The sequence below is a fragment of the Coregonus lavaretus genome (assembly GCF_964263955.1).
Source record: "Coregonus lavaretus genome assembly, chromosome: 33".
NCBI classification, from domain to species: Eukaryota; Metazoa; Chordata; class Actinopteri; order Salmoniformes; family Salmonidae; genus Coregonus; species Coregonus lavaretus.
The window spans coordinates 27169895-27192434 of NC_140020.1; the positions used below are offsets into that span (position 1 = coordinate 27169895).

A 22540-nucleotide genomic window follows, 5' to 3' on the forward strand; every position below is an offset into this window, starting at 1 on the left:
CCAGTTCTCTGCTGCCAATGACAGGAACGAACTGCAAAAATCTCTGAAGCTGGACACTCTTATCTCCCTCACTAACTTTAAGTATCAGTTGTCAGAGCAGCTTACCGATCACTGCACCTGTAAACAGCCCATCTGTAATTAGCCCACCCAACTACCTCATCCCCATATTGTTATTTATTTTGCTCATTTGCACCCCAGTATCTCTATTTGCACATCATCTTCTGCACATCTATCATTCCAGTGTTAATACTAGATTCTTATTATTTTGCACTATGGGCTATTTATTGCCTTACCTCCATAACTTACTACATTTGCACACACAGTATATAGATTTTCTATTGTGTTATTGACTGTACGTTTTGTTTATCCCATATGTAACTCTGTGTTGTTGTTGTTTTTATTGCACTGCTTTGCTTTATCTTGGCCAGGTCGCAGTTGTAAATTAGAACTTGTTCTCAACTGGCTTACCTGGTTCAATAAAGGTGAAAAAATATATATTTTTATTATTATTTTTATTTTTATTTTATTTTTTATAATCAATGCAGCCCAAGGCTCAAACTCACAGGGAAACTGTGGGAACCTGGACAAAACGTGGCCTAACATCGACCACGGAGGCCCAAGTCCATAGAGCAGTTACACCCAAGCGATAAAACTTCACAAAGGTAGTTGAGGAACCCCAACTCACTGCAGCACAGAACAATGCCCAATAAAACCGCCACACCCCTAGTAGAGTGAGCACGCACACCGCTAGGCAACCCTTATCCTTTGCTGTTACACGCCAGGGAGGTAGCCTCCACAATCCAATGAGAAAGACGTTGCTTAGAAAGCGTCCTACCCCGAGCTGGATTAGCGAAACCGCCAAAAAGCTGGGCACAAGGTGGACATCCGGACACAGGCCATGCAATCTCCATTCTTCACTGGAAGCAAACAGAGGAGATAAGAAAGGGAAAGCTCGAAAGCCGGAGACCTGTAAGACATAGGCATAACCTTGGGAGCAACTGCATTAGGACATAACGTCCCTTTGGAGTCGCCAGACGCGAGGCGCGAACTCCAAATAAGAAGGGTGTACTGATAGCGCGGGGAGATCCTCAACTCCCCCATGCCAAACAGCGCCGGAGAAGATGGCTGCCGTTTTACAGCCCTCTAACCAATTGTACTATTATGTGTGTTTTTCCGCGTTATTTGTAATTTATTTTGTACATAATGTTTCTGCCATCGTCTCTTATAACCAAAAAGAGCTTCTGGATATCAGGACAGCGATTACTCACCTCGTATTGGACGAAGATTTTTTCTTCAACGAGGCGGCCGCGAAGGATATCATACAGACACCCGACAAGGCCCAAATCCCCGTCATTCGCGTGAGGAAGAGACGGAGATATCGTGGACGTAGATCGGGGTGCCTTGTAAGGATCCGACGGCGAGCGAGTAAACTGCCTCTTCCATCAATCCTATTAGCCAACGTTCAATCATTTGAAAATAAATTGGATGACCTAAGATTACGGTTATCCTACCAACGGGACATTAAAAACTGTAATATCTTATGTTTCACCAAGTCGTGGCTGAACGACGACATGGATATCATACAGCTAGCGGGCTATACGCTACATCGGCAGGATAGAACGGCTGACTCCGGTAAGACAAGGGGTGGCGGTCTGTGTATATTTGTAAACAACAGCTGGTGCACAAAATCAAATACTAAGGTAGAGTATCTTATGATAAGCTGTAGACCACACTATTTACCGAGAGAGTTTTCATCTATATTTTTCATAGCTGTCTATTTACCACCACAAACAAATGCTGGCATTAAGATTGCACTGAATGAGTTGTACAAGGCCATAAATCAACAGGAAAACGCTCATCCAGATGCAGCGCTCCTAGTGGCCGGGGACTTTAATGCAGGGAAACTTAAATCCATTCTACCTAATTTCTACCAGCATGTTAAATGTGCAACCAGAGGAAAAAAAACTCTAGACCACCTTTACTCCACACACAGAGACGCATACAAAGCTTTCCCTCGCCCTCCATTTGGCAAATCTGACCATAACTCTATCCTCCTGATTCCTGCTTATAAGCAAAAACTAAAGCAGGAAGCACCAGTGACTCGGTTAATAAAAAAGTGGTCAGATGACGCAGATGCTAAGCTACAGGACTGTTTTGCTAGCACAGACTGGAACATGTTCCGGGATTCTTCAGACAGCATTGAGGAGTACACCACATCAGTCACTGGCTTCATCAATAAGTGCATTGATGATGTCGTCCCCACAGTGACCGTACGTACATACCCCAACCAGAAGCCATGGATTACAGGAAACATCCGCACTGAGCTAAAGGGTAGAGCTGCCGCTTTCAAGGAACGGGACTCTAACCCGGACGCTTATAAGAAATCCCGCTATGCCCTCCGACGAACCATCAAACAGGCAAAGAGTCAATACGGGGCTAAGATTGAATCGTACTACACTGGTTCTGACGCTCGTCGGATGTGGCAGGAATTGAAAACTATTACAGACTACAAAGGGAAGCACAGCCGCGAGCTGCCCAGTGACACAAGCCTACCAGACGAGCTAAACCACTTCTATGCTCGCTTCGAGGCAAGCAACACTGAAGCATGCATGAGAGCACCAGCTGTTCCGGATGACTATGTGATCATGCTCTCCGTAGCCGATGTGAGTAAGATTTTTAAGCAGGTCAACATTCACAAGGCCGCAGGGCCAGACGGATTACCAGGACGTATACTCCGAGCATGTGCTGACCAACTGGCAAGTGTCTTCACTGACATTTTCAACATGTCCCTGACTGAGTCTGTAATACCAACATGTTTCAAGCAGACCACCATAGTCCCCGTGCCCAAGGACTCTAAGATAACCTGCCTAAATGACTACTGACCCGTAGCACTGACGTCTGTAGCCATGAAGTGCTTTGAAAGGCTGGTCATGGCTCACATCAACAGCATTATCCCAGAAACCCTAGACCCACTCCAATTTGCATACCGCCCCAACAGATCCACAGATGATGCAATCTCTATTGCACTCCACACTGCCCTTTCCCACCTGGACAAGAGGAACACCTACGTGAGAATGCTATTCATTCACTACAGCTCAGCATTCAACACCATAGTTCCCTCTAAGCTCATCACTAAGCTAAGGATCCTGGGACTAAACACCTCCCTCCCCTGACGGGCCGCCCCCAGGTGGTAAGGGTAGGTAACAACACATCTGCCACACTGATCCTCAACACGGGGGCCCCTCAGGGGTGTGTGCTCAGTCCCCTGCTGTACTCTCTGTTCACCCATGACTGCATGGCCAGGCATGACTCCAACACCATCATTAAGTTTGCCGACGACACAACAGTGGTAGGCCTGATCACTGACAACGATGAGACAGCCTATAGGGAGGAGGTCAGAGTCCTGGCCGTGTGGTGCCAGGACAACAACCTCTCCCTCAACGTGACCAAGACAAAGGAGATGATTGTGGACTACAGGAAAAAAAAGAGGACTGAGCACGCCCCCATTCTCATCGACGGGGCTGTAGTGGAACAGGTTGAGAGCTTCAAGTTCCTTGGTGTCCACATCACCAACGAACTATCATGGTCCAAACACACCAAGACAGTCGTGAAGAGGGCACGACAAAGCCTATTCCCCCTCAGGAGACTGAAAAGATTTGGCATGGGTCCTCAGATCCTCAAAAACTTCTACAGCTGCACCATCGAGAGCATCCTGACTGGTTGCATCACCGCCTGGTATGGCAACTGCTTGGCCTCGACCGCAAGGCACTACAGAGGGTAGTGCGTACGGCCCAGTACATCACTGGGGCCAAGCTTCCTGCCATCCAGGACCTCTATACCAGGCGGTGTCAGAGGAAGGCCCTCAAAATTGTCAAAGACTCCAGCCACCCTAGTCATAGACTGTTCTCTCTACTACCGCACGGCAAGCGGTACCGGAGTGCCAAGCAGGGACGGCCTGTTCAATAGGGCGACATGGGCGACGCACTGCCAAACGGGAAAAGGAAGGGATTTTTTTTCTAATCAATTATATCACGGCAACAGTAGTTATCAGTGTTGTAATCTGATCTGACTGCCACTAAATGTCAAATCAGGCTAAAGTCGTGCTTCAAATGGCCCCGCCCGTTTTTGGGCGATTTCAGTCAGGTTGAAAATCGCCCAGAAGTCTCTCATAGCCTGTCATGTAAAATCTATTTTTTTCAAATTTCAAAGCTTTCAATACATTCTCTATGGGTGTCTGTGGGCTTGCACTTACGCGCTTTCGTCATACGTGACGTAACCATGAACGTAACTAAGCAAATAGCGGCTAGCAGCGTCTCTTTGCGACCTGCAGTGTGGCGTTATTTTATGTTTTTAATTTGTACACTTAGTGGCGTTATTTTATGTTTTTAATTTGTACACTTAGTTTACAAACATTCTGCCAACCATGGATTTCGAGTGGTGGGTTTTGGACTGATCTTGTTGATCGTGTACATACCCGCTACGAACGGACTAAATAATGAAAACGTTGCTGGCAGCGGAATCCAATACAGCTGGGAGACTTGGCTGGATGACAGAGTCCCGGACAGAGAAGTGGAGCCGGCCGGCTTCACCCTGGTCGGAGCGGACCTCGATCTGACAGTCACAGGGAAAATCGATCCTGGTAAGAGAGCGACTCTGTACCCCCGAGCCCCGACATTGAACTGCTTTCTGTGTCAATGTGACCTTACTATCTGCCCCGTGAGTTCCCCCAATTGTTTGTTACCGTTGTGTACTGTTGATAATCACAAGTTTACTGGAGAACTGAGACCAAGTAGAGACTTTGGACAGGGTGGATATGCACAAGATTTTAGTCAGACCAAGCTATAACATTATATATTTACTACGACAGTACATTCAACCAAAAGCTAATATAACAAAGGCATCAGAGATTATTTATAATCTGTCACAGAAACTGGATTCCATCTCCCCAGATCAGTCAATAAATGCTTCTGGTATTGACTTATATGCTGCCCCTGTCTTCATGTTGTTGCTGGACATATCTTTTTTAAAATGTGTGTAGGTCACCTAAATCATCAGAAAAATTGCCCCTCCTGAGAATTTTTTCAGGAGCCGCCACTGGTGCCAAGTCTAGGTCCAAAAGACTTCTCAACAGCTTCTACCCCCAACCCATAAGACTCCTGAACAGCTAATCATGGCTACCCGGACTATTTGCACTGCCCCCCCACCCCATCCTTTTTACGCTGCTGCTACTCTGTTAATTATTTATGCATAGTCACTTTAACTCTACCCACATGTACATATTACCTCAACTACCTCAACTAGCCGGTGCCCCCGCACATTGACTCTGCAACGGTACCCCCTGTATATAGCCTCCCTACTGTTACTTTATTTTACTTCTGCTCTTTTTTTTCTCAACACTTTTTTTGTTGTTGTTTTATTTTTACTTTTTTTGTTAAAAATAAATGCACTGTTGGTTAAAGGCTGTAAGTAAGCATTTCACTGTAATGTCTGCACCTGTTGTATTCGGCGCATGTGACCAATAAAAATTGATTTGATTTGATTTGATTTGAACTAGCTTGGCCGACGCCAAGGCCATGAGCAGGGCAGTCTTGTAGGAAAGGACCTTCAGGTCCACAGACTTCAATGGTTCAAACGGAAGCTCACACAGAGTATCCAGGACCAACGGCAGGTCCCAGGTCGGTGCAATAGGCTTAGACCCTGGTCCAAGCCGTCGCACGCCTTTCAGGAACCGCACCACCAGAGGATGACACCCCGGGGTAGAGCTGTCCATCCCTACATGACACTCCGAAATGGCTGCCATATCAACCTTCAATGTGAGAACTCCTTATCAAGAGAACACGTCGTCATCCCTACTGCGTCTGGCCTGTTGGAATGTGACCCTGGCTATCCAATCATTTTAAAAACAAGAAAATGCTTTGCTTAATATAAGGAATGTGAAACTATTTATACTTTTACTTTTGATACTTAAGTATATTTTAGCAATTACATTTACTTTAGATACTTAAGTATATTTAAAACAATTTTTTTTAAACTTTTACTCAAGTAGTATTTTACTGGCTGACTTTCACTTTAACTTGAGTAACTTTCTATTAAGGTATTAATACTTTTACTCAAGTATGACAATTGGGTACTTTTTCCACCACTGCTTAAAGGTACGGCTACAATTTTAGAATGTAACAGATTGTTAAAACAATTTCAGGTAAAATCTCAATAAAACATAAGGAATACAAGGAAGATATCTCTGCTATTAAGAATTTTGCTGTAGAGCATTTGGCTCAATGAGACAATTCTATTTACACTGCAATGCTTGGAGGGGGGTGACTCTAGAGGAAGGCTCACCCGATACCTCTGGGGGTAGCGGGCGCTGTGAGATGTGGGTCCTGTAGCCTATGTGTGAACGTAGTGTGAGTATGTGTATGTGTGTGCTTGAAGGCATTTATTAGAACAGGCCGGCCTACATATAAACAATACAAGCATTTTAACCTAATACCACGGACAGTTTGTGCAATTTTCTATTTTATAAATAGCCTAGTTTATGCCTGAACTACTGTGGTCTCGTTGAAGGATAGGAATGACGGGCATTAGGAAAGCAATCGGACCTCAGATCATGTCTACGTCGGCTACGAACAAATCTAGTAGACTCCATACGGACGACAAATGCAAGCAACAAAAATTCCAATCTTTTCTCTTCTACCAGGCGGTGCGGGACCTAAAGCCTGTTTAGATGTTGGAGAACATGCGGACAATGGATATTTTTTACTGGGAGGAGGATGTGAGACAGAGATCCTACACTCCCTCAGAGGCATTGCTGTACGGTATCGTACATGACCACCAAGCCTACACTCAATACTTGCTCAGTCACTACACTGATGAAGCACTGGCCATGCCCGGCGAGCGCTTTTGTTGCTGTCCATCCATTTGACGATGGCTGTCAGGTATGACAGACGGGACATACTGGGTCTCATACTGCAAGAAGTACATTGACTACCTAGTCTGCGGTCATATATGAACCGAGGCGGATGTTTTCACATGGAGGACGGTAAGACCCCACTACATCTGGCCTGTGAGCTCCTGCGCTCCGAAGCAGTCATTCTGTTATTGGGCAACGGTGCCTTGCCACTGGCAGAGGATCAAAACGGTATGACACCACTGGATGTAATTTTGGAACAGCTGTGGGACTCCAAAGTGAACATTGGGCCCAAAAAGCTGCGTCTTGACAACTTGTTAATGTTTATGCCCGAGATTCGTTTCAAAATGAAGAGTGCACTCTTCCAAAATCCTTGGTGAGCGCAAATTCAAATATCTCGTTGGACAGATTCCAGCTCCATTGTTTCTCATCGCTATTCAAACAATTCTGAGGCAGCTTCCCCCAGAGCAGTTCCCTGATAGCCTGGATGAGCTTCCCATACCCTTCTCCTTGAAACCACTACCCTGCAAACTGCAGACAAAATGAGAAAAAAAAATCCAGAAAATCACATTGTAGGATTTTTAATGAATTTATTTGCAAATTATGGTGGAAAATAAGTATTTGTGTCAATAACAAAAGTTTCTCAATACTTTGTTATATACCCTTTGTTGGCAATGACACAGGTCAAACGTTTTCTGTAAGTCTTCACAAGGTTTTCACACACTGTTGCTGGTATTTTGGCCCATTCCTCCATGCAGATCTCCTCTAGAGCAGTGATGTTTTGGGGCTGTCGCTGGGCAACACAGACTTTCAACTCCCTCCAAAGATTTTCTATGGGGTTGAGATCTGGAGACTGGCTAGGCCACTCCAGGACCTTGAAATGCTTCTTACGAAGCCACTCCTTCGTTGCCCGGGCAGTGTGTTTGGGATCATTGTCATGCTGAAAGACCCAGCCACGTTTCATCTTCAATGCCCTTGCTGATGGAAGGAGGTTTTCACTCAAAATCTCACGATACATGGCCCCATTCATTCTTTCCTTTACACGGATCAGTCGCCCTGGTCCCTTTGCAGAAAAACAGCCCCAAAGCATGATGTTTCCACCCCCATGCTTCACAGTAGGTATGGTGTTCTTTGGATGCAACTCAGCATTCTTTGTCCTCCAAACACGACGAGTTGAGTTTTTTCCAAAAAGTTCTATTTTGGTTTCATCTGACCATATGACATTCTCCCAATCCTCTTCTGGATCATCCAAATGCACTCTAGCAAACTTCAGACAGGCCTGGACATGTACTGGCTTAAGCAGGGGGACACGTCTGGCACTACAGGATTTGAGTCCCTGGCGGCGTAGTGTGTTACTGATGGTAGGCTTTGTTACTTCGGTCCCAGCTCTCTGCAGGTCATTCACTAGGTCCCCCCGTGTGGTTCTGGGATTTTTGCTCACCGTTCTTGTGATCATTTTGACCCCACGGGGTGAGATCTTGCGTGGAGCCCCAGATCGAGGGAGATTATCAGTGGTCTTGTATGTCTTCCATTTCCTAATAATTGCTCCCACAGTTGATTTCTTCAAACCAAGCTGCTTACCTATTGCAGATTCAGTCTTCCCAGCCTGGTGCAGGTCTATAATTTTGTTTCTGGTGTCCTTTGACAGCTCTTTGGTCTTGGCCATAGTGGAGTTTGGAGTGTGACTGTTTGAGGTTGTGGACAGGTGTCTTTTATACTGATAACAAGTTCAAACAGGTGCCATTAATACAGGTAACTAGTGGAGGACAGATGAGCCTCTTAAAGAAGAAGTTACAGGTCTGTGAGAGCCAGAAATCTTGCTTGTTTGTAGGTGACCAAATACTTATTTTCCACCATAATTTGAAAATAAATTCATAAAAAATCCTACAATGTGATTTTCTGGATTTTTTTTCCTCAATTTGTCTGTCATAGTTGACTTGTACCTATGATGTAAATTACAGGCCTCTCTCATCTTTTTAAGTGGGAAAACTTGCACAATTGGTGGCTGACTAAATACTTTTTTTCCCCACTGTAAATGTTTTAGCATGATTGATCAAGATATCTGTGTGATGAGCATGTAGGTCTATGTATGATTTTATCAATGCAAACCCCTGTATGAAATGAATAGGCTATATGAATGGGTGCTAATTATGATAATAGCTGTGATTCAAGTTTCAAATAAAATGGAAGATGTATTTGGTAAATCATTTTATTTTTCTTAAAACCTTTTTATATAAGTTGTATGCAACTGTCTCAGATTGGAGACTACATACAGTATAACAACATATTTCCATCGCATTTTTAGCCTACAGAAAATGTGTAATTTGTTATCTGTATAAAATGATTACCTGAAATATGTTTAATATCTTAATAGGAATTTTGATCTAGGAACTTTTAAACATATTTCAAATGCTGCTAACAATTCCACTATGCTTCTCCAGTGATGGCTTTCCTCATTATCAACATAATGGTCAAGAGAAATGAAAACTTGAGAAACTAATAAATTGAAACTCGCAGCATCGTTTCTTCTATTCATGCTTTTATCATTTGAAAGGAAGGAGAGGACCAGGTGTTTAGCCCACTGATAAGAAGATTGGGAAGAGGGGTTGGGTAACCTTTTTAGTTTCTCTGTTTATCCTCCCTAGGCTTATATGCATATTGATTGATTGGTATATGTTATTTTGCCCAAAGGCCTTAACTTTGAACATGAGTAGTTTTGGGCAGTCAGCAGCGGGAGAGGCAGAGTGACACAACTCCACCCTCTGCTGGCATACTGTAGCCCAGATATGTCATTGTGCTGTCTATGTATTGTTTTAATCCTCCCTCATGTGGGGCCTACCTTCACATGCCCTTTATAAGGCCTTTATAAATGCTTCATAAATAATTGATAAGCATTCATATGAGGTTTGTGTCACAATTGGCAAAGAACTGTATAAAGGCATGTTATATTACCCTAAAACAGTGTGATATTTGCTTATACATGATTTGTGGGTTTGACATGGATTTCAAGCCTTATAAAAACACAAACATTACAATGATGATAGTCTCTCGTGGCAGTAGCTGTCCAGACGCTAATATTTTATGTCATATTTGGCAAAGAGCTAGATAAAGACTTGTTATATTACCCTTATACTGTGTGATATTTGCTTGTAAATGATTTGTGGGTTTGACATGGGTTTTAAGCCTTATGAACACACAAATATAAGGCCTACATTACAGTGATGATAGTCTCTCGTGGCAGTATATCTGGGTTGCTGAAATTAAAGTTATGACAATAATAATGATCCTGATGATTAGCACTGACAGTACGCTGATGATGGATAGACAATACAGTCTCTCAGACAGACTTGCAGAGACATGGGAAATGTAGACTGGCTGCAGTTTTTGTCAATTAAAATATCCACCAGAGGGGGCTCTAAGATCAGGACAGGTACTGCATGGCAGGCGTCTGTATGTGTGGGCCCAAATTCTTTTTCTTTCAATGGAGGGACCTGAAAAACCTACTGAAGTAACTTTGATGAATCATTTTGTGGCCTGATGAATGCCAAAACACTTGTTATTATTCTCCAATCAGCATAATCTATATTTTATCATGATCTGTTCTGTGTTCCTTAAGAGGGACTCCACTGTAACAACTTCAAATTGTGTTTGTTTATGTGAAATTAGTGTTTATCTTGTCTAATAAGTGATTAATCACCTATATGTCAAATCATTTTTAGAAATCTGGAAAAACATGAAGAAAAAAACTAAGCCTACTGTGTAACACTATGGGGCCAATTCAGATTTAGGAAATCTAGCTATGCATTTTTTTTACGCGTTTTGATTTAACCCACTCAGCACATGACGTCCACGGATGTCAAATATTGGGAGATATCAGGTCCGTCTGTCGTGGCCGCTATTTAGTCCAAAAATAGTAGTCACAAATTGGGTTATGTTTAGTCCGTCCATTTTGGTCCAAATGTAGCTAAATATCAGCCTGACAGCTAGCTTTCTGTACTCATTGAAAACATGAGATCAACGAAGAAGAAGAAAAATATATATATATTGCATAGCCTATATTGATTAAATTATGGTGGCTTCATGGAAATGTCCACAATAAAATATTAAATGTTTATTTATTTTTCAACAAATTTAGCTTGTCAAATTGTCAGATGTTCTAACATCACTGAAAATGGTCTGTAATCTTATGGGTGCACAATTTAACAACTGAATTTATAGCAATTGCTGGTGATTAGCTAGTCATTGGTGTGTGTGCGTACAGCTAAATTACGTTAGTTATGTAGCTAGCTAGCTAACGTTAGCTGCTAGAGATTTTTTTTTTTGCTAACGTTACTCTGGGTAATGTTACCTGCAGTCAGATGCTAAGTTACCTAGGTAGTAAACAAGGCGGGAAAGCATAACTAGCTCGTTTGCTAACTAGCTTGCTGTAGTTATCCAACTATTATAGCTAGTTAGCTAACTAGGTCTTAAGACTCCCGAGTGGCGCAGTGGTCTAAGGCTAGCTGTGCCACTAGAGATCCTGGTTCGAGTCCAGGCTCTGTCGCAGCCGGTCGCGACCGGGAGACCCATGGGCACAATTGGTCCAAGGTAGGGGAGGGTTTGGCCGGCAGGGATGTGGGTTCGTTTCCCACGGGGGGCCAGTATGAAATAAATAAAAAACATGTATGCATTCACTAATTGTAAGTCGCTCTGGATAAGAGCGTCTGCTAAATGACGTAAATGTAAGAGGGGCTTGATATGGCGCTAAGAGAGGGGAATAAGGTTGGCTAAATTCACCTTCTGTTGGTGCGCTAGCACACACTTTTCTGCCGTGAAACATTAGATTACTGCACCATTTGTATTAGTTAGTTAGAGTGCATTCAGAAAGTATTCAGACCTCTTGACATTTTTCACATTTTGTTACGTTACACCATTATTCTAAAATGGATTAAATTGAAATATCACATTTACATAAGTATTCAGACCCTTTACTCAGTACGTTGTTGAAGCACTTTTGGCAGCAATTACAGCCTTGAGTCTTCTGGGGTATGACACTACAAGCTTGGCACACCTGTATTTGGGGAGTTTCTCCCATTCTTCTCTGCAGATCCTCTCAAGCTCATTCAGGTTGGATGGGGAGCGTTGCAGGTCTCCCTAGAGATATTCCATCGGGTTCAAGTCCGGGTTCTGGCTGGGCCACTCAAGGACATTCAGAGACTTGTCCCGAAGCCACTCCTGCGTTGTCTTTGCTGTGTGCTTCGGGTCGTTGTCCTGTTCGAAGGTGACCCTTTGCACCAGTCTGAGGTCCTGAGCGCTCTGGAGCTGGTTTTCATCAAAGGTCTCTCTGTACTTTGCTCCATTTATCTTTCCCTCGATCCTTACTAGTCTCCCAGTCCCTGCCACTGAAAAACATCCCCACAGCTTGACTCTGCCACCACCATGCTTCACCGTAGGGATGGTGCCAGGTTTCCAGAAGTGACACTTGGCATTCAGGCCAAAGAGTTCAATCTTGGTTTCATCAGACCAGAGAATCTTGTTTCACATGGTCAGAGAGTCCTTTAGGTGCCTTTTGGCAAACTCCAAGCGGGCTCTTCATGTGCCTTTTAATGAGGAGTGGCTTCTGTCTGGCCACTCTACCAAAAAGGCCTGATTGGTGGAGTGCTGCAGAGATGGTTGTCCTTCTGGAAGCTTCTCCCATCTCCACAGAGGAACTCTGGAGCTCTGTCAGAGTGACCATCGGGTTCTTGGTCACCTCCATGACCAAAGCCCTTCTACCCCGATTGCGCAGTTTAAGAATGATGGAGGCCACTGTGATCTTGGGGAACTTCAATGCTGCAGACATTTTTTGGTACCCTTCCCCAGATCTGTGCCTCAACACAATCCTGTCTCAGAGTGCTACAGACAATTCCTTTGACCTCATGGCTTGGTTTTTGCTCTGACATGCACTGTCAACTGTGGGACCTTATAAAGACAGGTGTGGGCCTTTCCAAATCATGTCCAATCAATTGAATTTACCACAGGTTGTAGAAACATCTCAAGGATGATCAATGGAAACAGGATACACCTGAGCTCAATTTTCAGTCTCATAGAAAAGTGGCTGAATACTTATGTAAATAAGGTTTTTCTGTTTTTTTTATTTTTTATGAATTCGCAACCATTTCTAAAAAACGTTTTCTCTTTGTCAATATTGGGTACTGTGTATAGATTGATGAGGAAAATGTTTTATTTAATCAATTTTAGAATAAGGCTGTAACATAACAAAATGTGAAAAAAGTGAAGGGGTCTGAATACTGTCAGTTAGTCAAACATGTTTTATTAGAGCAAAATCATGAATCAGGTCCAAATTTTGTTTAGACTTTCACCCACTCTCTGTGTGAGCATGTGTGTCTGTGCGCACTCTCACTGAAAAATGCAGTTAAAAAATGAGAGAGGGTGCATTGTCCTTACCGGAGCTTTGTTAGGCTGTGATGCACTTCACTTTATTTCTGAGTGACAACTGTAATAGCTAGCTAGTGATGTTATTGTCATACCAGTAGCATAACTGTTAGCTGTCATGTTAGGACAATATCAACAGAACAGTTTTTACAATATGTTGCGATGTCAAGGCTCATTTTTGCTTTTACACAAGGTATGTCATGTAGCAGTTGGGGTTTTGCATAGCTGATGTTAAAACATCAAATAGATTTTAAGAAGTTTCATTCCAAAATGTTATATACACTATATATACAAAAGTATGTGGACACCCCTTCAAATGAGTGGATTTGGCTATTTCAGCCACACCTGTTGCTGACAGGTGTATAAAATCAAGCACACAGCCATGCAATCTCCATAGACAAACGTTGGCAGTAGAATGGCCTTACTGAAGAGCTCAGTGACTTTCAACATGGCACCGTCATAGGATGCCATCTTTCCAACAAGTCAGTTCGTCATATTTCTGCCCAGCTAGAGCTGCCCTGGTCAACTGGTGAAGTGGAAACGTCTAGGAGCAACAACGTCTCAGCCGTGAAGTGGTAGGCCACACAAGCTCACAGAACAGGAGTGCTGAAGCGCGTAGCGCATGTTAAAATCGTCTGTCCTCAGTTGCAACACTCACTACCGAGCTCCAAACTTCCTCTGGAAGCAACGTCAGCACAAGAACTGTTCGTCAGGAGATTCATGAAATGGGTTTCCATGGCCGAGCAGCTGCACACAAGCCTAAGATCACCTTGCGCAATACCAAGCGTCGGCAGGAGTGGTGTAAAGCTTGCCACCATTGGACTCTGGAGCAGTGGAAATGCGTTCTCTGGAGTGATGAATCACGCTTCACCATCTGGTCGGACGAATCTGGGTTTGGAGGACTCCAATAGAACGCTACCTGGCCCAATGCATAATGCCAACTGTAAAGTTTGGTGGAGGAGGAATAATGGTTTGGGGTTGTTTTTCATTATTCGGGCTAGGCCCCTTAGTTCCAGTGAAGGGAAATGTTAACGCTACAGCATACAATGACATTCTAGACGATTCTGTGCTTCCAACTTTGTGGCAACAGTTTGGGGAAGGCCCTTTCCTGTTTCAGCATGACAATGCCACCGTGCACAAACCGAGGTCCATACAGAAATAGTTTGTCGAGATCAGTGTGGAAGAACTTAACTGGCCTGCACGGAGCCCTGACCTCAACCCAATCGAACACCTATGGGATGAATTGGAACGCCAACTGCGAGCCAGGCCTAATCGCCCAACATCAGTGCTCGACCTCACTAATGCTCTTGTGGCTGAATGTAAGCAAGTCCCCGCAGCAATGTTCCAACATCTAGTGGAGGCTGTTATAGCACCAAAGGGGGAACCAACTCCATATGAATGCCCGTGATTTTGGAATGAGATGTTTTACTAGCAGGTGTCCACATACTTTTGGTCATATAGTGTATGTCCACTGTGGGGCTATTTTTCTTTTTCAGGACAATCCGATACGTAGGCAGATACAATACAAGAACGATACGTGTTTATACGGGGGTAATATCTATTCAATTTGGTTATATTTCACTGACAAGCTCTTAACTTTGCCATTATACATGTTTGATTATTGGGGAGACTAAGTATTTAATTGGCTTCTAGAAACATCCTTAGACTGCGCTGGAGAGAACCTGTCAGGCTCAGAGGTTTGTATGTTCATGCAGAAGATAGTAATTATTTTATACAGTATAGTACATTCTGATTAAGGGCCTATTTACGGCTGTTTTAACTTTAACTGTCTACACTGAACATGTATGTTATTGTGTGTCACTGTCAATATATTTTGTTGTTACCAGATGGAAAAGACTTCTCCCTGACTTTTGTGGCCCATGCACTGGGGAAGGCTTGTGTTCTTGGACACAGTGGTAAGCAAGGCTGCATTCAACATGTGTTCCTCCAGCATTGATGATTGTCAACTGCAACACTTTTCCATTCATCAGAAGAGTTACATGATTGTGTCTCTTTCTGCAGGGTTAATGTTTGAGGTGCTGGCCCCTCGCTTCTCTTCCTAAACGCGCTCTGACATGGTGGGGCAGAGTGTGTGCTGGAAGCTGCTGGAGAACATCCTGGAGTGCTGGGTGGACAGTGTGCTCACTGGGCTGGTGCAGGCTGTCAACAGGTAAGGGAAGGGGAGATAGCTAGAGGTTATAAAAAAAGGTGTCAAACTGTCTGCGACTTTGTCCCATCTCTTTCTCTTGTAATATAAGTGTTATTTTTCTTCTAGGCCTGACAGAGGTCCAGGATCATGGGGAACCTGGTGTTGAAGAACAAAAAGGCCCGTCTCCAATACAAGTATGAGGTGAGATGGTAAACTGATGTTGAACTGGATAGTCAGTCATTCATTCTCTACTAAGTGTCTATTCAATCTATCATTTTTGGCATTGAAATAGCTGAAGTCTTCAACATTCCCAGACTCGTGTTTTGTGGATTCTTCCTAAGGACAGGGAGAGTCCACTACTTATACAGGTGAGTGTACAACCAAGTCTTTTAGTGTTGTGATGATATGTGTATTTATGACAATGTTGTTGATTGTGTGTGTGACTGTGTGTGCGTATGTCCAGGTGCTGCGGTTGCTGTGCCAGGCCTAGGTCAACCCCCTCTGGATCAGCAGCTGTATGTGAGCCGGGCTTTGCTGCTGTGTGTGGGACTACTGAGTGATGCAGAGCTATAGGAGCTACGGTCAGGTACACCCCCAACACTACAGCACAATATTGTGTCACACCATCAGAGCTGTTCACACTACTTTCTGACCTGTCCACCTCCAGGTTGTATTCATTTGAGAAATGAAAAAAAAAGTTTTCCTAGGAAAACGACTATGAGCGTTTTGTTATGGGAAGTGTCCATGTAGTCCCGCCTTGTTGAAGTCTGTTTTCTTCTGTTTGGTGCCTAATGATCACGACCGTCATGTCCTTACCCCTGTCAGAGCTGCTGCAGTTCATGTAGGGAGGAATGCAGAGCCACCTGGACAGCAGTGAAAGGCGTGTGAGAGGCGCTGAAATCAGGAGCTGACCCAGAATCAGAGCTGGATAGGTACGAGATAGCATGATCATAATCAAACCCATAATACTCTGTAATACCTCTTGTTACACACTACATTTATAATAATAATAATAATAATAATAATAATAATAATAATAATAATACTAATGTTAATAAATAATATTTATTAACATAATGCTGTCTGTAAGACTGAAGTTTTATATTTAATTAAAATCATTACAACTGAATTAATCTTCCCACGGGCAGTTAAGAAGGCATGGTATAGAGCTCGCCAGCTTGAGTAACCTCTGGTTCGTTCAGCCATTTCTATGGGGAAAGAATAGGGATTTGGGATAAACGCCGTAAATAAGGTCTGAGGTTAACACAGGCTTAGGAGATCGTTTTGTTCTATGAGATAATATCAGTCAGTTAATGTGACCTTTATGAATTATGAAGCCTTTATGTGCTTTTTTATATTACATAAATGCTTCAAAATTCACGAAAAGTGACATCGGCTGATTAAGTTTATCTAATAGAACAAAACGTATAAGATCTCCTAAGCCTGTGTTTACCACAGATCTTATTTTCGGCGTTTAACCAAAAACCCTACAGAAACGCCATTCATTTCCCAGTAGGCTTTGTCCAAAGAACCATGGCGGAGTAAGTGCCTACAAGAAGACTGTCACGTCTCCTCCCATTGTTCCCCTCCGGCGCTCGGATTCGCCGGTCTACTGAGCCACCGGTATGAGCGCATCACCTCGGCAACACCGGAATGGAAACCCAACGCACCCTAATCACCTCCAGCACACCTGCACCTCATCTCATCACCACCCCTTTATAGCCCTGCACTGTTCAGTGTTGTGTTGTGTGTGATTGTTAGTGTCTTGTCGTGTACTCACTCTTTGTTGTTCTATTGCTCAGTGTTAAGTAAACCTTTACATTGTTGATTCCTGCGTCCTGCCTCTTCGTATCCTCAGTACTCGTCACAAAGACACCATTTCTATTCTATTTCTGTCTATAGTAGTGTTGTATTAACTAGGCTCTATGTCCCTGTCCTATGTGTGTATGAACCAGTGATGATTCGCTCATCTCGTAAGGAAAAGAGAATAGGTTCTATCATCTATGTTAATTTACATTAGTGCAAATTACATGTTTATTTCCCCTCAGGCACACACATTTGTTCTTTGTTATTATGAAAGTAAATTCTAGAATGTATACTGAACCAAAATATAAATGCAACATGTAAAGTGTTGGTCCTATGTTTCATGAGCTGAATTACAAGATCCCAGAAATTTTCCATACGCACAAAAAACATATTTCTCTCGGATTTTGGGCACAAATTTGTTTACATCCCTGTTAGTGAGCATTTCTCCTTAGCCAAGATAATCCATCCACCTGACAGGTGTGGCATATCAAGAAGCTGATTAAACAGCATGATCATTTCACAGGTGCACCTTTTGCTTGGGACAATAAAAGGCCACTCTAAAATGTGCAGTTTAGTCACACAACACAATGCCACAGATTTCTCAAGTTTTGAAGGATTGTGCATTTGGCATGCTGACTGCAGGAATGTCTACCAGAGCTGTTGCCAGAGAATTTAATGACAATTTATCTACCATAAGCCACCTCCAACATTGTTTTAGAGAATTTGACGATACGTCCAACCGGCCTCACGTCGTGTGGGCGATCGGTTTTCTGATGTCAACATTGTGAACAGAGTGCCCCATGGTGTTGGTGGGTTTATGGTATGGGAGGCATAAGCTACGGACAACGAACACAATTGCATTTTATCTATGGCAATTTGAATGCACAGATCTGTGCTATGTGTCTGTTGTTGATCATTTGATATTAATTTATATCAGGGGACCAATAAAGTAATATTTACCCTATTTATTTACCCTAAAATATAAACATGGAGCCATCAAACCCTCGACTGAACACAGTGAATGAGGTGACATCAACAAACTCGCTACCTCAACCTCCATTATCTTCAACTGGACCTCAAGTGAACCAGGTAACCACTGTTGGTTTGGCAAACCCAGAGCTGAAATCCAGACGGACTCATACAGGGAGGTCACGAAGAAATCACACTACACAACACTTAGATTTATGAACATTATGTTTGGTGTTTGAGATTCTGTGTTTTATATATATATATATATATATATAGAGAGAGAGAGAGATGACTTAATTTAAAAATGCTAGGTGGGAAGCACTTCTCAGTTTACCTTATGCAGGTGCAGAACTAGCTCTGCGGGTGTGGCTGCTTGCACGCACTGAATACATTTAATTAAATCCCTGAAAACACACCCACTGGGTGGCCGAAAGAATAAAGCTGTAATATTTAACTTTTTGGGTAACCCGACCAAATTCACATAGAAATGTTTGTTATAGATATTGAATTATTCAATGTTCCCATACACGTGTTACTTATTTTGGTCTTGCTGCCATAAACTTTAAAATGTAGTATTTCATTCTGCATAATAGAAACTCCACTCTGTTAAAGTTGCAAAGCTACCAGCTTTTAGAAACTATTGATTTTCACACAATAAATAGCCTGCATTTATGTTTAGACTGTACAAAAGTTAGAAAGAAACAAGTTGTGCTGCTTTCAAGGCTTTTGTACATTGGATTCATAACCTGAGAAATTACAATTGTAGTAATTTGGCAGACATTCTGATCCATGGCAACTTACAGTTGGTGCATTCATCTTAAGGTAGCTAGGTGAGACAACCATATACAATAACACAGTGGTAAAGAGAATTTCCAGGTGAAACAAAAGGAGAGCAGTCGTTTATAATATCAATCAAAAACAAATCTGGTTTATTACAAGTTGCAGCAGGGAAACACCTCCAGAACAGAACCAGAGAACATTTCTTACAGGCCTTCTCTGAGAAGGCCCTTATATAGTAGGCCAGTCTACGAGTATCGAGTTTTCATAGACAAGTGTGAGTGTAAAGGCACGGACACATCGGTAGTGTTTGTTGGCTGAGAGTACTTAGCACCTCTGAACAGAGTGCCAGCGTAACAGTGTTGCTTCCGTCCCTCTCCTCGCCCCTACCTGGGCTTGAACCAGGGACCCTCTGCACACATCGACAACAGTCACCCTCGAAGCACCGTTACCCGTCGCTCCACAAAAGTCGCGGCCCTTGCAGAGCAAGGGAAACAACTACTTCACGTTCTCAGAGCGAGTAACGTCACCGATTGAAACGCTACTAGTGCGCAACACTAACTAGCTAGCCATTTCACACCGGTTACACCAGACATAATTTGCAAACAGTGTAAACTGATTCTACATGTTTTTTGGCAGTCAGATGCCAACCTGCGGGTGGTCACTAAAACACACAGTGCCGAACGAACCAGCAGAACAGCAGATCGACATATGGTGCGGTGTATGCGCTCCCTAAGTGCTGTGGGATAAATCAAGATTCCTTTTTGGTATATTGAAGATAATAGGCATGTGAAGGATGGTAATAGCTAATCATAAGTGACTAATTACACAAAATACCACTTGTAAAGATCGTGAACAACCCTATATTCTTTATGTTTGCCCACATGGTCACATCCATAACAAATAGCTTGGATGAACTCTTGACTCAGTTGAACCAGATGTTGCTGAGCAGAGAAGTTTCTACGCCATTGAAAGTAGCGCAGATATGCCTCATCATCCTTGTCCAACTTGAGGAGGAATTTAGCCAGGGCTTTTGCATTGGGAAAGTCATTAATATGGATGAAGGAATCTCCTGGGACAAAGTCTTCATAGTTCTGTCTCGGTGGGCCCAATACTACTGGCACAGTTCCTGCTGCAAGTGGTCCGTTTAGCTTCTCAGTGATGTAGTCTTTGTGGACTGAATTCTCAAAGGAGAGGTAAAACTTACAGCTGGAGAGTGTTGAGTAGTAGTCCTCATATCTCAATAGTTTTGCAAAGGCCCTGCCAAAGAGATCCACTTTAATATGTTTGACAAGTTCTTTGTAATAGTTATACCGTACCCCTGTTCCAGTTGCAGGGTTATTGTTACTCACAATCCAGCAAACTAATTTATCCTTCTTGGGCAGCACAAAGTCTTCACCCTGGCCTTTCCTTGCGGTCAAATGCCAACGAACAGGGATGTCTGCGTCCTCCCTATAACTCAAGGTCAAGTTGAAAAGGTTATCTAGACCAGGTATCCTAATTGTGTTTGTAGGTGATTCCACATGATACCAGATCCACTTCTGGAATGGTGGTCGAGGTGATGGAGGCAAATTGGATAAATCGTGTTTGATGGATTTGTGAAAGATGAGCACACCGTCTGCCTTGTTGTACAGAGACCTGTCATCGGTCAGGTGGCAGCCATCAATGTTGAAGAAAGTGGCACAATCGCTAAAATCAAACCTGCGGTTTTCAGGCCAGAACCACAACAGCATGATGGGCTTGTCTGGCTTTGGCTGCTTCTTAGACAAGGAGCTGTTCTCAGGTCGCTTTGAGTAATGACCTGGCAAAGCAGGCTGGGGAGGACAGATCTGAGATGGAACTGATTTAAAGTACATTAAAAACAGCATCAGAAATCCTCCTAGACCAAGAATCGAGAACAGGACGACACGTACCGATCCAGACAGCATTTTTGGTCCTGCAAAAAAGAGAGAACTTATTATTTTAAGTCATATCAATCTTGTTTGACTTATTAACAACCTGTTTTGTGAACAGGAAGTATGAGAACATAGCAAATGCAACAACTGCACAAAGTATATGTCAGCCCAGAACTGTAAACCACATCCTGTTACACATCAGCAAAAGTGAACCAACCGAAAATCTTCTTCCTAATTTAGTCAGACTAGCTTCAAATGTACCTAGTCTGCTTTTGTCCATAATGGGGGAAAATAGCCACTTTTCTATTATTTATTCATTTGCTTTCACCCTGTACATGAAAGACAACCACTCATGAACCCATTAACTGGGATGTAAACCTCCTCCTTCCAATAAGGAAATGTTCCCAACGCTCACTCTTTCACTACATACCCAACTCCTCAGTTTTATGTCTAAGTTAATAGTTAAGTTTTGTTCTCAGTAGAACACAAGTTTATGGTCTTTTTACAATGGTGGGTGAGATGCTTTAAACTTTAAAGTGACCTTTCATCTCTACACTTGCTGTTCTGCTTTGTGCTACCTTATCCTGTGCTATTTTGTAAAAAAAAACATTCAACTAGACTTGACATGAGGGTTTACCAATACAGTAAAAGACAATATGTGTTTTTGATTCTTTTACTTTCGGAACTGCACTCACTCTGACATCATGACCCTCAAATAGGATCCTCTCCCTTCCTATTTACAAGCAGACATATGAAACTAAGAAACCATGTTTGCTTAGCAAACCTTAGTCTTAGTTTAAGTCTGTAGTTTAAGGAGTTCAATAATGAAAGAGGGAAAGATAAAGACTCACCAGTCAACAGGTTGTTCTTGTCACAGCACATTCAGCCTTGCTTGGTGATTATTCTTGTTTTGCGGTTTAATTCAAACACACTCCCAGTGAGAACTGTGCACCTGTACAAGCTTTTTTATCTGTCACTTTGGTAGTCATCTGTTCAAGTAAATACATTTGAAACTGTGAGACGCTGTATCAAATTATCTTCAAAATATATAGCTATTGTTTAAGTTTGAAAAGGAAGAAACACCAGACAGACCCTCTTACAGCAATAGAAACAGAAAGCATACTCATTACGCTTCAGAGGAAAATTAGAGGCGGGGCAAGGCCTTAGCCACAGCCAATGAGCAGTCAATTTGCCCTTACCGGACCTGGAAGAACCTTCGATTTCTAAGCATATGGAGAATGACTGCCAAGAAGATTTACTAAACAAACATATCTGACATCACTTAATAGCTGGTAAGCACTAAACCTTTGTGAAATTTATTGCAACTCCACGAGGTGAGATCTTGCATGGAGCCCCAGGCCGAGGGAGATTGACAGTTATTTTGTGTTTCTTCCATTTGCCAATAATCGCACCAACTGTTGTCACCTTCTCACCAAGCTGCTTGGCGATGGTCTTGTAGCCCATTCCAGCCTTGTGTAGGTCTACAATCTTGTCCCTGACATCCTTGGAGAGCTCTTTGGTCTTGGCCATGGTGGAGAGTTTGGAATCTGATTGATTGATTGCTTCTGTGGACAGGTGTCTTTTATACAGGTAACAAGCTGAGATTAGGAGCACTCCCTTTAA

At 42.9% G+C, this 22540-nt stretch overlaps 1 protein-coding gene and 1 pseudogene across 2 annotated transcripts; one reads left to right on the plus strand and one right to left on the minus strand.

Moving 5' to 3' along the window:
* Nucleotides 1–6571: 6571 nt before the first annotated feature.
* LOC311108397 (ankyrin repeat domain-containing protein 9-like) lies at nt 6572–7453 on the plus strand (annotated as a pseudogene). Its single transcript has one exon. The product of its transcript is annotated as an ankyrin repeat domain-containing protein 9-like (transcript).
* An 11696-nt stretch (nt 7454–19149) lies between these two features.
* Nucleotides 19150–21834, minus strand: LOC311108224 (4-galactosyl-N-acetylglucosaminide 3-alpha-L-fucosyltransferase 9-like). Its single transcript, XM_084150844.1, has 2 exons — nt 21769–21834; nt 19150–20958 (listed from the first exon to the last, which is right to left on the minus strand). The coding sequence occupies exons 1-2, from the start codon at nt 21797–21799 to the stop codon at nt 19847–19849; spliced, it is 1143 nt and encodes a 380-aa protein (XP_084006970.1). The 5' UTR covers nt 21800–21834; the 3' UTR covers nt 19150–19846.
* Between the last annotated feature and the right edge of the window lie 706 nt (nt 21835–22540).

What these genes read in the sequence shown, in the direction of transcription:
- LOC311108224 (XM_084150844.1), bottom strand. Translation starts at nt 21,799, where the DNA reads ATGTGCTGTGACAAGAACAACCTGTTGACTG. An exon ending in CAAGAACAACCTGTTGACTG is followed by an intron (nt 20,959 to 21,768) that starts GTGAGTCTTTAT and finishes TCTTTTTTGCAG; the next exon opens with GACCAAAAATGCTGTCTGGA.